Here is a 16525-nt window from a genome sequence, read left to right on the forward strand (position 1 = left end):
GAGATTTGAAGCATGAAAAATAAGAATTTCATAGTTACTTGATTTCATAGTGATAATTCATATCTCCGCTTTTGATTGCTTGAGTTGATATTTTAAGAACTTTATATGTTTAATTTTATCAATCCTTTGAACTGACATCAGCACCATTTGACATTAGAAGTTCTATTAATTCGTTTTGTTCTGTTGATTCTGCATAATATAGAGCTGTTCTTCCATCTTTATCTTTTTTATTGACATTGACTCCTTTTGATATTAATAACTCTGCTAATTCTTTGCTATTAAATAAAACAGCATAATGAAGCAAAGTTATCCCAGAAAATTTTATATTAACATCAGAACAATGCGATAAGAAAATTTCAATCATTTCTTTGTTTCGTTCTACTATTGCAGCAGTAAAAGGAGCTATACCATTAATATTAAACTCTGCAATATCAGCCCCATGTGAAAGCAACAAATCAGCAGTTTCCAAACTATTAAATTCTACTGCATTAAAAAGAGGAGTAATCGTATTATAATAACTAAGTGCATCTATATTTGAACCATGAGAAATAAGGATTTCTGCTATCTCTTTGCAATTATATTGTGCTGCAAAGTGTAGAGGAATTCTTGAGTGAATTTCTTCTTTTTCATTAACATCAGCACCATGATTCAGAAAATATTCACAAATGGAAGGAATATTAAAACCTGATGAATAAATAAAACATTTTTTGATATCTTGTGTTTCATTTAAATATATTAATAATGCTTGTAAATTATTGTATTGACAACAACTATCTAAATTAATTTTTAGATCATATTCATTCTTCAAATAAGTAATGAAATCAATATTGTGCAGGATAATTGCATACTCCATGCAATCTTGATCTGGTTTTAGAAATTTCAAACATTCATTAATGATTGCTGGATTTCCACCTAAGAAAGAACGTTCGAGATCTCTTAAATACATTTTCGAATTGTATTTTGATCTCAGAAACTTAAAACAATTTACAGATCCATAATAACAATATAATTCAAGTAAAGTATTATATACTGAAAATATTTCTGGATAAAAAATGAAATACTCTTTTTCTAACATTTGATTTGCATCAAATCCATCCCTTGATGCGTATGATATAAACAATTCTTTGTCATCATCCATAATTGCTCTATAAATAGAACCTTTTTCATATACATCCAATGAATAATTTTGAGATTTATATTTTTCAATTATTGATCTGTGTTTTTCATTAATGATAATGCCATATTCTTTATAGAAAAAGTAGCCAAAAAGATCTGAAATGCCAAATAATGACATTGGTTTGAATTCTTCATATATCATTTTGAAAAGGATCCAATATGACTTTAAGTAGCGATTATGATATAAAGATACTTTTTGGATAATATTAAGAATCTTGTATGGCGCTAATATTTTAGTTTCGATTAATTCTCTTTTTATATCATTGTAAATATTGCTTATAGTAGCTTCATCATGCGTATGCACGTTGTATAATTCATAAATAACATTATTATATCCTTTGCTTATCTCCATTAGGTCATTATAGTAACTTGCCTGTTCCATCTCAAATTTAAATTTACCAGCCGACCATGTAAAAGTTCTCAATTTATGTCAACTTCATGGCATCCTACAGGGACACAGATTTATTATTTCCCGTTAATACCATAGGCAATATGGTATGATAAGAGTAGATAAAGCTATCATCTGCTAGTATATGAGTTCTTCAGTCGACAGAATTTATAGAAATGATAAAATCTTTGAAACAAGTTTGTGAAATTTCCTCAAATGTATATAATAAAAAGTTTCGATTAGCTAATTGCTGCTATTGCAATTTTAATCCATCAGCTACTATGCTTTTAAATAGTAGCATTACCTTTTCGCGTTTGTGATTCTAGGAAAATAATTCTTAATTTCGACATCGAGAGTTTAAAATGAATCTTACGATTGTTTACCATATAATATCAGGGGTTTTAAAATAGTGTGCAAGCTCAATTTCACTTCGAAAAATCAAAAATTGATTTAGAACATGTTTTCATGCAATTAAGGATAATTCATTACTTAGTTATCTCCTCTATACTATTTATACATTATAAAAAAACATTAAATATGAATGATGCATTAGATCTTCGAGATAGCGGATTAAACAAAATGCATGCAAGTGATTATTCTGGAGCTATAGAAGATTTTACGAAAGCAATCGGCACAGATGATCCAGAAACAGATGAAGAAGCAGTTTTAAAATCAATTTGCTTATTACATCGTTCAACATGCAATCTAATGCTAAACAAAGTAGGAGATGCATTTGAAGATGCTTCTTATGCAGTTTATATGTTTAAAATTCGTCGTCCAAAATTTAAATTATCTGACCAATTCGAATCATCAGATCCACTCATTACAACATATCTGCTTGCCGAAAAGACAAAAGCAGAAATCTATCAATTAATTAGAGATCTTAAATCTTCAATCCAATCTTATACAATTTACGGAATCTTATCAAAATCAGATCCTACCAGCCTTATGGATGGGGTATATGCCAAACTTGGATTCCCGAAAATAGAAGGAAATGATCCAGAACTTGAAATTTTTACAAAAATTTATTCTTCATTATCAACAGAGAAACAAATTTTATTAGTACTAAGCGATATAATTACAGTATTTCAGGAAGAAGTATCACCTTCTTTTATCGAAAAGGTTCGTTCTCAAGGCTGCTACGTCTTTTTATTCGGAATTACATATTTATTCATAGATTGTCCAGTAGTTTTGCAGGCTTGCTTATGTATATTAAGAAACATGGCAGAACTCGGAATTTCAGAGATTTTTGATGGACTTATAGTTTTAAGAAATATTATCGAGCATTATCAAACAAATAATGAAATGATGGGTGCACTTTTGCTCCTCCTTAAGTTAGCACCCGATTCTGCTGTCCAACAGTTCGAAATTGAAGATTTTGTCCGACCAATAATGAAAATGTTGACATTAAAGCTAACTCCTGAAGAATACGATGCAGCATTTTATCTGCTATTCAGATCAATTAAAATACCATATAATTACAAAGCTGCAAGCGAATTAAAATTAATTGATGCAATAATTGCAATTGCAACCAAGTCTTCGATTGTATTATTATCAAAACTATTATGTAATGATGAATTATGTGTAGAATCCCAGATAAAAGGCGCAATTCCATTTTGTATTGCAGTTATTAAAAAAGTTAGTGATGTTTCATTGATTACAACATCATTAATCTGCATAGCAAAGATCCTATTACTTGATATTCCTGATAACAAGAGGTTTTACGCTCAAATTATCACTTCAATTATTCCGATCGTTGTAAAAAACTCAAAACCACCAGGAATTGTATCAAACGCATTCGCATGCTTAACAATATGCGTTGACGGTGCTTCTGATGCTATTAAAGAGTCCAAAGCTGTTAGAGCAGCATCAGTAATTTTGAGTTTATATTCACATGACATAGAAATTGCGAAAAACATTGTTTCCTTCTTTTACGCGGCATCTCTTTGCGGATTGGCTGATGAGATAAATGCTAATCCTGCAGCATTGAACACTATTTTGTCTGTTGTTACAGAGTTCATTGCAGAAAAAGATGTCGCAGTTAAAGGAATCGCAACTGCAATTTATTGCAATCATCCAATGAAGATAAAATTGGCAACAATTGGTTTGAAGACGTATAAGGATTCTCCTGTATTGATATCTGCTGTAGCCTCTATTCAAGATGAACTTAGAAGTTCTTTGAAATGAACTTTGTTTTTGTATTATTTTTGTAAAAATTTTCCTTTTTTTAGAGTTTTATCAATATTGCTGTCTTTCATAAGATTACAATTTGAAAAAATGCGTAGATGACATTTGTTAGAGAATTGACATCGATTATAGGTTCTATATATGATTGCTTTTTTTACAAACAGTGTATATCCATTTTATGGTAGTATACTTTACTTCTTATACATATTTAACATGCATTAGTTACTGCTTTTCTTACAGTAAATTTGCTCGATATTCACTAACCTTTTTCAAGCTAATACAACAAAATTCAAGGTAATATTAACATTCTACTTGCTTTATAGAAACATCATTTATCCATAAAACTTATCACAAGCCTGTAATATCATTTTCAAGCAAAAATAAACAATCTTTTTCTGTTCCAAATTTCTATATATAAATTTGCGAGAAAAGTGTAAATGCTTAAATGGAAGCAAGGTTACAATTAATGTTTATCATTCAATGAACATTAATCTATTTATAGAAATCACTTACGTGACAAATATATATCTGGCTATTAACCAAAGAAAGAATGATTACCAGGATATGCCTATGGACAAATTTACTTTTTTTATAATTTTCCAAGAGAAATTGAATAAAAATAGAGATTAGATACTAAAATATAACGATAATATAGCATGAATATTCTTTGAAAAGCAATTAACTAGAACAAGCGAGACCTCATGTATTAGTTGCATTAACTGTTATAAGTTTTTACACAGTATTGATGGCTATAGCTGATGATTTTTGATATCACAAATTTTGGAAAATTATAAGGGACTTTGTCAAAAGTAGTATATGAGTGCGGGTTGTGTGACTTTTTTTGTAACCATATGAATTCACAACAATATTGAACGATTTTGTAAATTCATATGTAACCATATGAATTCACACAATATTGAACGATTTTGTAAATTCATATGTAACCATATGAATCCACAACAATATTGAACGATTTTGTAAATTCATTTGTAACCATATGAATTCACACAATATTGAACGATTTTGTAAATTCATTTGTAACCATATGAATTCACAACAATATTGAACGATTAATTAAACATTGTTTAAATCCTGAATGGAATCAATGAAGTCATAATCAAAGACCTCATAAACGAGAAAAAAGAAAGAAAGAAACTTTAAAAATTCATGTCTTACATTTTTTGAATAATTTATTTTTTGTTTTGTATGAAATGAGCGTCAAAACTAACGATGTTAAAAATTTAGGATTCACAAACGAGGAAATAAAGGATATATTAGAGGAGGCGAGTTATGAAGTTGATAAATATTATTTAAGAAATTGTAAAAAATTTGCCGAGTTTTTAAATGAATTTGGTTATGATGGAAAAATGAATAAAGATGATTTATAATTTCTTATATCCCACATCTAAAAAAGAAGAAAAACCTAAAGAACCTGATGTTTTCCCTGAATATTATGAAGAACGGATTAAAGATGATGAATATAATGAAATTGAAAGACTGGAAAAAATAAGAGATGAAATAGATGAAAAAATTAAGGAATTAAGAGAAGTTGAAAAATATAATGAAAATGAAGTAGAGGGTTTAATGAATATCCCAGCTTCAGAATCAGAAGTTCAGAAATCTCATGAAGAAAGATATAAAAATTATGTCTCGGAATCAACACAAAATTTATTAGATAATGAAATAGACGAAACACTTTCTGATGAAGGTACTAAATTTATTCGTAAACATAAGTTACAATTTATTGATAATGAAGAATACCCTTGTATCTTACTTTCACCCCCTCTCGATTCCGAAAAATTCAAAAAAGCTCTTAAAAACGTGACATATGCAACTAATACAATTAAGAAAGAAGATCATGATATTTACACAAATTATTATTTAAATAAATGCACAGGTGTTGATAAAGTTTTTGATTTATTAGATAAAATATCAAAAGAAACCATTGGAACATATAAAATTTTATGTGATTGTGGTTTCATTATTGAAGATACCAATAATGTTTCATATGAAAGAACAGCACCGAAGGAAGACGAAGTTGAAAGGTCTATACCATTCGTTATTAAGAACATAAAAGATATGAAAACGTATAAACATTATATTTATTCATTTATTTCAGAAAAAATGGAAGCAACCCATAAAACATCTTCTCATCATTTTATAGCTATTCATACATTCCTTTTCAAAGTTGTGAAATTAAATAAGACAGGAATTAGATTTAATGTATCAGGGTACGCATTCTTGAGTAAATTAAAATGTATTCGTCACGTCGCAGATGATAAAAATTTATGTGTTCTTAATTCATTTTACGGACTTTAAAAAATAAACTTTATTTTTATTTATTTTTTTTCTTACAAATGTTCAAACTAGTATGAATTCTCATAATAGCTAGTTAATGAGTCCTCGTATTCTTCTGTGCATTCATTCACTCCATCTAAATCAGAAGCTTGAAGCATACGTGTAAAGAATATGTCGCCCACTGTGGTCATCGCTTGATCGGGGAAGTTTCTGGAATCTATAGTGACCTGAAGACCTCGAAGCATTGGATTTTCTAAAACCGTTCTTTGCATTGCATTCTTCGGAAATGTTAACACAACATCTGTAACATTATGAAGAGCGTATGAGAAATCTGAGCTAATACCTTCTGGAGTGATGCAACCTCCATTTAGTGAACGAACGTCAATATGTTGAGCTGGAATCATGAATGGATCTTCCTTACTAAATAAACGTGGTATTGCTTTAACTGATTCTTCAATTAAACCGTATCCTGGTGTAATACATTTATCCTCTAAAACTTCCATCTTTGTGCATGAAATAATAACGTCATCAACTGTTGCGTCAGCAGATGTAGCGGCTAAGGCTGTAATTAATTTGGCAGGAAGTCCGATTTGTTGGAATTTGCGATCATATTTATAAACATGATTCATAATCTTTTCATAATTTTCATCAGTTATCTTTTCATAAACGTAATTTTGTAAATCAGCAACTCTTAACGGGTCAACCTGACAAAATACTAAAGTATCCCTGAAAACATAATATTTAAGAATGATATCACCAAATGATTTAGGATAATCATCGAACGCCTGAAATGCTAACAAATCATTTACCGGAATAATCATATCAAAAGTGATATCAACTTCTTTATTTGCGTTCTTGAAAACTTCAGAAGGGTCAATATATTTACCACATACTGAGTTATCATATTTTTGAACATTATTATATAACGAATGAACAAACTTTTTAACTTTCCTTTCTGATTTTGGTTTATATGTTGCAAATGCGAAAGATTCACGGGCGCAATCCATTTGAAGATAACCGGCATCACCTCTTTCAGTTTCTACTTCTAATTGTTTAAAGCTTTGATTTGATGATTTGTAACCAACGAATAAACGCATGCATTTAAAAGCGGCATCACATGTGAAAGCTTTATTTGAAACTAGAGTTGCTTTAACTTTGCGTTTAATATATGTGTCACCTAATTGGTTCACATCATGAGCTGGATTTGTAATTCTTAAATGAGTTTGTTTATCATCAAAATATGGAGCATCAGAGTCATAGCATGAACTTTCAAGTTCTCTATAATATCTTCTACCGTCATTCTTTGCGAATATTTCTTTTATCTTTTCGAATGAATGAAATACATTTCCATTAATTGGTTTAGTGTTTGGCACTAAATAGTTAGTCGTCATTTATTAATAAATAAAAAAATCAAAATTAAAAGATGGAAATGAATTTTTAATTTTAATGAAATAATCAACTATGGCTGCAGGTATATTTAAGAAACTGTGGGATAGAGTAAAAAGAGGAGCGAGTAAAGTTTGGGAAACATTGAAGAAGGGGGCAAATTGGATATTTAAGAATAAAGAAGCAATTAGTGACGTTGCTGAATCAATAACGCCAAAAGCTGCCCCAATAAGAGAAATTTTAAATAAAGGAGAAAAAGTTTATCAAAGACTACAACCAATACTAAGATAAAAATAATATTTATTTTTCCACTATCTACCCCCTATTTTATTAAGTATTCCTTCAGCTATTCCACCAATTGCGTTACCTGCTTGTGCTCCCATCGCCGGATTACCTGCTTTAGTACCTAATACCCCACCTATGATAGTTCCTGCCGTTTTCGCTACTGGTGCCAAAAAGTTTGCAACAGGTTTAATAACCTTTTTATAAACCCAACCCGCAGCTTTCTTAATTCCATCCCATAATTTTTTAAAGAATCCTGCCGCCATTTCTGATTTAATATTAATTAAAAAACATATTTCATCACTTATATTCTAATTTTTATTTAATGATAAATGAAACCGATGTTAAAAATAAATGAAACAGAGGAGGAAGAAATAAATGAAAGTAAAAATGTTCAACAAAAAATAAACATTGTTAAACCAATTACTGAAATAAAAATTTTTTCATCTGTTGAAGAATTTAATGACTATTAAAAAAAAAAAAAAAGGTAGTGGGGCTTCCAGGCACTTCGTGCCCTCTAGCCCTGAAGATGTTTAGTATAACTTTGTCCGGACAAGTAAGGGTCTATCGTCGCTACAGGAAAAGTTACAGGCGTTCCAAGGAAGTAAACTTTGAGAAGCCTTTTCTCCCTTATAGAATGAGATAGGACGGTTATTTTACAAAACTGACAACACTTTGACCGAGTAGTTTTTTGTGCTGAACAAAAAGTGTCATATAAACATCTGTCAAAAACAGTTTTTTACTTCACTTAAAATGCCACGTAAGCTACGTAAGAATATACGTAAGAGGAAGGGAGCATTGAAACATCCAATAGTAAAACTGACACCACAACAACAGTTGCAACAACAAATTATGAATGACCCCACTATGTTGCAACAAATGTCAAGCAACCCTATGCTTTTAAGCCGAGTTATTGGTGCACAGAGTGGAGGTTTAAGAGCGGCACTTTTAGCGAAAATGGCAGGCTATGGTGGAGCTGCAGACGGAACAGCTTATAACCCTCAAAGTCAAATGAATTTGAGTTCACTCAAAAAATCAAATAACAGATGTCAAAAAGTCAAACATAGACATACAGAAACAAATAAGTGAAAACGAAAAGAAACTAGAATATGACAGACACACAAAGAAACTCAATGAGTTAAACGTAGAGAAAAAGAAGAAAGAAGAACAACTGAAAGAACTAAGTACAGAGGAATATGCGAAAAAAGTGTCAGAAAAAGCAGCAGAAGTAGCAAAAATGGAACAAGATGTTATAAATTTGAAAAACCATACTACTCAATATAAAGTACTGAAAGATGAAGAAATAAAACAAAAAGCCCTGAAGACATATATGGATAGCGATGAGTATAAAAAGAAGTTGAAGCAAATGTAAAGGCAGAAAAACTTTTACAGTTGCAAAACCAAACCGTACAGTATGAAAACTTAGCACAAGAAAGTAAAAATAACGACGCAGCCATGCAAAAGGCAATGAAAAGCGCAGAATATATAAAAGCTAATAATGACTGGTTAGATGCCCAAGCCAACGCCAAAGCAGCCCAACTTATAGGGTCAATAAGGACAAAAATACAAGCGGATGAAGACAGTTCAAATGAAGCTTTAATGAATGCTGACTTTAAGAACGCCTTCGAAGCTCTTCATAGTAAGGTGAAACTAGTGAACGACTTCTCATCTGGAAAGAAACTGAAGTCTGAAGGTTTCGACAAAGAGTTAAGAGAAGTAGCACAAAATATGACGAAAATAACAGATGCAGCAACGAGACAGGCAGTTCAAAGTGCCTATGACGCCGTTAGAGCAACTGTTGTGGAAAGTCAAGAAAAAGAGTTACAACAGACTAAAACAGACCTAGTAAATGCTTTCTTAAAAACGAAAAGTCAGGTAGGACATTATGCTGCAGATGGAACATATGTGCCAGCTGGTGGAACTTATATACCACCAAACCCTCCAAGAGAAGCACCTGCACCAGGACTACCTAAAACATTTACATCGTCACATGGACACAGACACAGGCATGCACCAAAACCAACAGTTCAAAACACTGCACAACAACCAACAGTTCAAAACACTGCACCACAACCAACAGTTCAAAACACTGCACCACAACCAACAGTTCAAAACACTGCACCACAACCAACAGTTCAAAACACTGCACCACAACCAACAGTTCAAAACACTGCACCACAACAACCACAAACAGAGCAAGGACATAAAAGAAGTAGAGAACAAGGAAACCAAGAATTCTTAAAAATGCTTAAGGAAAATTATGGTTACCCAGATACTCTTGACTTTAGTGACAGATATAAAGAAGCTATTAGAAAGTTCAAGGAAGGAAATACTGACCCGAACCTATTTAGCTTTATGGTTCAGCACCAAATGGGATATAATTTCAAACCTGGAAATACAAGCTCGCTAAGGGATATGATTTAATAGCATATCATCCAAATGACATGGATGAATTTACTCCGAGATATTTGGTGCAGAGATAAATGATAATTCAACTATCTTCATGAAACGCGTAAAAAATAGAGACGGAAACGAAAAAAAGAAAGTTTATGAGTCCGGATGACTTAGATAGGGAACTTTTTAAAAACGGTCTCGGAATATATGAAATGCCAGCAGATGAGGTACAAGAAACTCCACAGGAAGAAGTTCAGATACAACCAGACATGGAAGAAATAGTTCAGCAACAACAGCTAGAAGAGCCAGAAGGAAAACGAACAAGTCCCTCCTTTGGAAACTAACTTCACAGAACTAGATGAAGATTTGGAACAGCCGAAAAATCTTGACCCTCAACAAGTGTATGCGGAGAATATGGAATCTTTCCAAAGTCTAAGAAAATTCAGCTGACATAGTAGAAGAATATCGAAAAATGTTCGCCGACATACAAAAGACTCCAACATCAGATGAAAATATTCAGCATAGAATGGAAGAACTGAAAAGAAAGTGTACGCAATACAACAATCCTTTTTACTTACGACCATATAAACGTTCAACTTTGGCTGAACTCGGTGAAAATAAAAGGTTAAATTTCACCAAAACATATAGAAATGAAACATTGTTTAAAAGTTCATTCAGAAACCTAACCAATATGGAAACAAACCTACTTTTGTTTCTGCAGACTATGGAACTACAATGAGATGGGGTCATAAAGCTAATCCGGATAGGTGGTTCATAAACTTACAACCACAATTCCAAGAAGTTGTAGACGCAATGGAAGTGAATGGGTGAACCAGATATAGCTGGTATTTTCAGCGCGGCTTTAATGCCATTGAAAGATATGAAAGATGCAGATATTTTGAACCAGTATGAAATGAACATGGCTGATGGAAATATAACACCTGACGTTCTAGAACATTTATCTCAAAGAACTACACAGAACATAGAGATGGTATATTTGGTGAAGAGTTTAGAAAGAAAGTTAGGGAGAGAAGGAAGAGAACCTATTGTACATGACCTTGCAAACGAAAGTTTACAAAATGTCATAAAAACTTACTTTGCAGACAATGAACTGAGAAGGGATGAATATTTAAGAAAACTCAAATGGACAGTACCAAATGAAATGTTAGTATTGAAAAACATGTTCCTTGACAAAATAAAACCAACTACAGAAATAAATGACGCAAGACTGAAACATTGGTAAACTTTCCCATTCACAAAGATATTATTGGTAACATGGAAAGAAAACCAGAATGGCTACAAAAACATATATTGGAAACGAGCTTATTCCATATGGACAAGCTCTGTTTGAAGAGCTTGAACCGGAAACTCAGGAAAGAGTCATGCAAACAATACGCGAAGACTCAAATACAAACTATGACGAAATCTTCTCTAGGATATAGGTTACCTGAGATGGGCGACCAGAGCCAAAGGCAAAAAGGACATGGGAAATTTACAACATACTAGGTGAACATGAGGCAAAGATGCAACAACTTGAAGCAGAGGGCAAGTTACCAAAAGCGACACCAAAGAAGAAAGGAAGAGTAGAACAAAGTGAAAGTAGTGAAGAAGTAAACTTCATCTAGTGAAAGTAGTGGCAATGAAGGAAAAAGAAGAAGTTAAAAACTCAGTCAGGAAGAAAGTAAAGCTTGGTCCGAGTGGGTTCTATTATGACACATAAATCCAACTATTCTATATTTTTACCCATATGAAATGTACGCCGCTCAGAATATAACGCCAACAGTTTTGGATGCCATGAACGGGAAATGTTTCCGAATGGTATAACGAATGCGACAATGCCATTAGAAGGTCAGAAATAGTTCCTGGAACTTACGAATATACAACTGCTGTTTCTTATGGAAACGTAGGTGAGTTTGGAGAAGGTTCTTCAACAACAGTAGATATTGCTTGCGACAGGTTTCATATTATTTCTATTGACAACTCATTCTTATACGTGGAACAAGACATTGAAATAAAACCTTCTGCCAAGTTGTCTGACAAGAAAGGTTGCAATGGAATTTTCTATGTCGGATACCAATATGCTCCAGAAGTTTTCATGGGATATAAGATATATTCTAACTCTGACTTAGTTCAAACAGTAACATGGGCAAACTATGAATGGTTCGCTTTGAGAAACTCAGTACAACCACAAGCTAGAGAACAAACAGACCAGTATGCAAATATTGAGAAAATAAGAAGACTTGACCCTAACGTTCCAGGAGTTTATGTTAACCTTTCTGGACAAACTGCAGCAGCAGTAACCAAAGTAAAACTGAAACTTAGAGTTCCTTTGTCATCTTTCCTCATCTTCAGGTTTTTAAGATACTTGCCAAACTGGGCAGGAAAAATTTCTATCGAACTTACTCCAAGCAAAAATAACTTAGTCATTGCACCAACACAAGACCCATTCACTATTACAGACGTAAAGGGAACAAATCAAACGTCATTCGCCGAATTTTGCAAAGACAAAGTTGACTTAGACTTTGGTTTCTCAAACTTCAACAATGAAGTAAACTATTATTTCAATGCTGCTGGAACTGCTTGGGACCCAGTTAAGTTCACATGCGAAAAATTTGAATGCAAGAGAATAGAAAGCAGACTTGCAGTCTATATGTTGGACCCAGATATTTCAAATGCTTTAGCTGCCAAATATATTGCAGTTCCACTTATGTTCCCTATACACCAAATATCTGTCAAAGACTTTGCAGGTGAAGTTGGAAACCAAAGTGCTGACCCAGGTGCAAGAACAGATATTGCTTTAACAACTGCAATGAAACATGCAGATACTATGTTTGTACTGTTCAGACGAACTATAAATGACTATTCTTGTTTCTACAACCCCGGTATTAAATATCATATAAACATAGATGGCAAATATTATCCAAGAGAAGAATATTCTACAGTTGAGGATATGAGGTCATACAACTTGACATTAGATGCTATGAACTTTAACAACAACTTCACAACAACCATTAACCCTGAAATGCAAAGTTCTATTATGCCATATGTGAAAGTATGGACTCATACAGGAGGTCAAAAAACTCAATATACAAATGGAGACCGTTCAAACTTTTGGCTTGGCATTCCATTTGCTGACTCAGAAGACTTTATGGGTGGTATTTCAACTGTTGGTACTGTACAAATACAATATACTGGTGACAGAGACGGTCCAGATGAACTGAGAGCAAAGAAGTTTACAAAACCAATAGCACTTTTCACGGAAGATGCTCTTTTGAAGATTCGTTCGATGAAACCTGCTGGGGCTCCTCAGATTGGCATAACGACAGCTTCCATCGAGCAGATTTTGGCAGCAGGTCAGTAAGTTGTTCTTGAACTGACTTCTCTCCGTCAAATATTGACAGTACGCCAGTTTTGACATAATATTGTAAGATAAACTTTCCTTTAGAAATATCTGTAAGTTTTGTTGTTATATTTTTGTCAACGTCAAGAACTTTCACCATCTCGGTTATACCAACTTTCTTTGCTTTATGAAAATATTTAGGTTCAGCAAAGACTGCTATTCTATAACATTTACCATTGTTTGTATAAAGAACTATTCTGTCAATGTATTTGTATTGTTTGTGTGTGTAAACTTTGTTCTGCTTCAATTCGAAGAGATACTCGAATACGTCCATCTTTTTTTCTAAGTAAAATGTCATTTCCGAAAAATAGAAGCGTAAGTGTTTCAAAAGGTTTAATGGCGGTGGCAGATGTGAAGTTAAATTCACCAACTCAAACAAACAGTCAAAGTGTTGTTGTCAATGTCAAAGACAGAGATGTTGAAGTGGGGAAACCATACGAAGACGAAGATGGTATAACAATTGTTCCTGTAAAAGAACAACCAACATATCCTGAAGTTAGCAGAGACTTAAGTTCTGTTGCAGATATTCGAAACGACTACCAACAACTGAAAGACAAACTTCAAACTCAGGAGAAGATTTGTCAAGCTTTAAGTATAATGTTAAACTTGGTCGAACACAACCCTGTAAAGTGAACTCATATGTCATTGCACCTCATGAAGTCTTGAAAGAACTATTGAAACTTTTGACAGAGGCAGACGATATAAACATCAAAGAAATAGAACCCGACATTAGTTGCTGTGGTGTTTCATATAATGTCATTGACAAGATATACGTTATGAAAGGAGGTGAAACGTTGAACTTAAAGTATAGTTTCCCAGACGTCATAAAAATATTTGACGACCACAACATTTCATTAAAATTTATTTGCTAAGTAAAAATGTCAAAACTTCTTGAAAGATGTTTGAAGAAAAATAATATAGACTTTATTTCATGTAAAGGACTTTACACACTTTTGAACGATATGAAAGACCCTGTTTTTGTTTGTTCGTGTAGACAAAGGAAAGTTCTATGTCTTTACAAAATATTTGAACTTCTTAGACAGAGAACTTCAAGAAACGCCATGTGAAAGTTTAGATGAAGTTCTTCTCCACTTTCAGAAAAACTTTTAAATATATATAAATGGCAGAAGATATAATGGTTTATACTATTACGACTAAAAACCCTGAGTCATATAATTCTATAACAACAAACTTACAAAGTCCTCAAGGACGATATTGTAAACTAACCTTAAACACAATGACGACTAAAGCCTGTTTTGCTCTTTTGACACCAGAAGACTTTATTGTTGTGAATGGTAAAAAATACTCCTTTGAAGATACTTACTCAGATATACCACCAACAGGTTTTGTTGACTTATTTAATACTTAAGTACGGGTGTAACATGTGCTGCAACTAGAGCAGGTTTCATTATGTTTGGATGTCCGACTGAGTTTACTATAAACGATATGAGCTATAATACAAAACTTATTTCTGGTTTTTACTACCAACAGTTTCCTATAACAGGAAAAAGTGTCATACAAGGAATGTCTATTCCATTGACATTAAGCACACCAATCTTATATATTGTTTCAAACTTAGGTTCAAAGTGTTATTCGAATGTCGACAGAAACTATTATGACCAAAAGATACTTATGCGTATAAACAATACTTTCTCTGCTGGTTTGCCTATTGTTCATTCGAATGCAGAATTTTCAACTTTAGTGAACTCAAACACTTTGGCAAGTATAACGTTGACATTAGTTGACGCAAACTTTGTTCCTGTAAAACTTTTATGTCCTATGTATTTGTCAATGACGGCAGAAAGTTTCGAATTGGAAGATGCAACTGGTGAAAGTATTGTATTACAAGAACAACTTCAACAACAAATAGCTCAAGAACAACAAATGCAACAAATGCAACAACAAAGTCAAGAATAAAAAAATATTTTTTTTATTTTTATAAAAATGTACAGAATAGATGTTTCAGATTTTTATGACTTCCAAGCATTCAGAAATATGTGTCCATTTAGAGACTATAACAAAGCAGTCGAGAATTTGAAACGTTTAGTCATTTATGTCGACTCTGCCCCAGAATGTTATGTCATGAAAGAATGGGATGTAGTCTTTAACAAACCTAAAGCGACAATAGTTTCAGAACAAGAATGTAGACAGAAACTTAAGAAAATAAAAGTCGTACAAGTTGGAATGAAGATGTTAGATGCTTGGGATATCTTATTGTCAAAGTTAGAAGATTTTTCAGTTCGAGGTATAAAGTTCTATACACCTTCTCCAAACTTCTATTCTATCTTCACTGGATATAAATACGAACAAGTAGAATGGAAAGAAAATATTATAGAAGCTTGGTTAGACCATGTCAAAGAAATTATATGCAATGGAAACGAAAGAGTCTATGAGTATATCTTATTTGGTTTGCAAACATCTTACAACATCCAAGTGCTAAAAATGAAACTGCTCTCATTATAATTGGAAAACAAGGAACAGGTAAGAACACATTCTTTACAGATGTCTTATGCAAACTGTTAGAAGGCTATTCGAACCCGAATATGACAAACTTAGAAAACATCTGTGGCAAGTTTAACTCCTCAATAGAGAATATGAAACTTATAGTATGTAACGAACTTCAAAGTATAGATACAACAAAAGTTTTAAACTCAGATGCTTTGAAGAGTCTTATAACAGATAAAGTTGGAGTTGTTGAAAGAAAATATAAAGACCAAAGAGTTTGTGAAAATGTTGCAAACTTCATTATGGTTTCAAACAATTCTGTTCCGATGAAGTTAGAAAGTTCTGACAGAAGATATGTAGTTGTCAGAACGTCAGAAGCTCATATGCAAGATACAGAATATTTTGACGACTTAGCAGAAACTTTGACATCTGACTTTTACAACCACTTGTTCTCATATTTATGACATTAGATATTTCAAAGTTCAATCCAAGACAAATTCCACATACCGAAGAGAGACAAACATTGTTAGAAGCAAACAAGAGTGTATATGAACTGTTCATAGATGAAA

The 16525-nt window shown here is 32.6% G+C and overlaps 7 protein-coding genes and 2 pseudogenes across 9 annotated transcripts, besides 2 other annotated features; 6 read left to right on the forward strand and 3 right to left on the reverse strand.

Annotated features, from left to right (window-relative positions):
- Nucleotides 1-118: 118 nt before the first annotated feature.
- Nucleotides 119-1138, reverse strand: TVAGG3_0408430 (spectrin binding; the record flags this gene model as incomplete). Its single annotated transcript, XM_001317904.1, has 1 exon — nucleotides 119-1138. The coding sequence occupies one exon, from the start codon at nucleotides 1136-1138 to the stop codon at nucleotides 119-121; it is 1020 nt and encodes a 339-aa protein (XP_001317939.1).
- A 963-nt stretch (nucleotides 1139-2101) lies between these two features.
- On the forward strand, nucleotides 2102-3793 carry TVAGG3_0408440 (armadillo (ARM) repeat-containing protein family; the record flags this gene model as incomplete). Its single annotated transcript, XM_001317903.1, has 1 exon — nucleotides 2102-3751. The coding sequence occupies one exon, from the start codon at nucleotides 2102-2104 to the stop codon at nucleotides 3749-3751; it is 1650 nt and encodes a 549-aa protein (XP_001317938.1).
- A 1202-nt stretch (nucleotides 3794-4995) lies between these two features.
- Nucleotides 4996-5390: a mobile genetic element.
- Nucleotides 5391-6117: 727 nt separating this feature from the next.
- TVAGG3_0408460 (uncharacterized protein) lies at nucleotides 6118-7146 on the reverse strand (the record flags this gene model as incomplete). The annotated part of the gene is made up of 1 exon (XM_051232996.1): nucleotides 6118-7146. One exon carries the CDS (start codon nucleotides 7144-7146, stop codon nucleotides 6118-6120), a length of 1029 nt encoding a protein of 342 aa, XP_051102726.1.
- Nucleotides 7147-7510: 364 nt separating this feature from the next.
- TVAGG3_0408470 (uncharacterized protein) lies at nucleotides 7511-7726 on the forward strand (the record flags this gene model as incomplete). Its single annotated transcript, XM_051232997.1, has 1 exon — nucleotides 7511-7726. The coding sequence occupies one exon, from the start codon at nucleotides 7511-7513 to the stop codon at nucleotides 7724-7726; it is 216 nt and encodes a 71-aa protein (XP_051102727.1).
- A 20-nt stretch (nucleotides 7727-7746) lies between these two features.
- On the reverse strand, nucleotides 7747-7983 carry TVAGG3_0408480 (N-acetylmuramoyl-l-alanine amidase family; the record flags this gene model as incomplete). Its single annotated transcript, XM_051232998.1, has 1 exon — nucleotides 7747-7983. One exon carries the CDS (start codon nucleotides 7981-7983, stop codon nucleotides 7747-7749), a length of 237 nt encoding a protein of 78 aa, XP_051102728.1.
- A 971-nt stretch (nucleotides 7984-8954) lies between these two features.
- On the forward strand, nucleotides 8955-10190 carry TVAGG3_0408490 (annotated as a pseudogene). The gene has a single exon. A coding segment is annotated over exon 1 (1236 nt).
- A 600-nt stretch (nucleotides 10191-10790) lies between these two features.
- Nucleotides 10791-16525: part of a mobile genetic element that runs on past the window's edge.
- TVAGG3_0408510 (protein of unknown function, DUF4106 family) lies at nucleotides 12207-12940 on the forward strand (the record flags this gene model as incomplete). Its single annotated transcript, XM_051232999.1, has 1 exon — nucleotides 12207-12940. A coding segment is annotated over one exon (734 nt), but the record flags the coding sequence as incomplete, so codon positions are not given.
- On the forward strand, nucleotides 13848-14085 carry TVAGG3_0408520 (protein of unknown function, DUF4106 family; the record flags this gene model as incomplete). Its single annotated transcript, XM_051233000.1, has 1 exon — nucleotides 13848-14085. A coding segment is annotated over one exon (238 nt), but the record flags the coding sequence as incomplete, so codon positions are not given.
- TVAGG3_0408530 lies at nucleotides 15456-16302 on the forward strand (annotated as a pseudogene). Its single transcript has one exon. A coding segment is annotated over exon 1 (847 nt).

This window comes from Trichomonas vaginalis, chromosome V (genome assembly GCF_026262505.1).
Source record: "Trichomonas vaginalis G3 chromosome V, whole genome shotgun sequence".
In the NCBI taxonomy this organism is placed as follows: Eukaryota; Parabasalia; order Trichomonadida; family Trichomonadidae; genus Trichomonas; species Trichomonas vaginalis.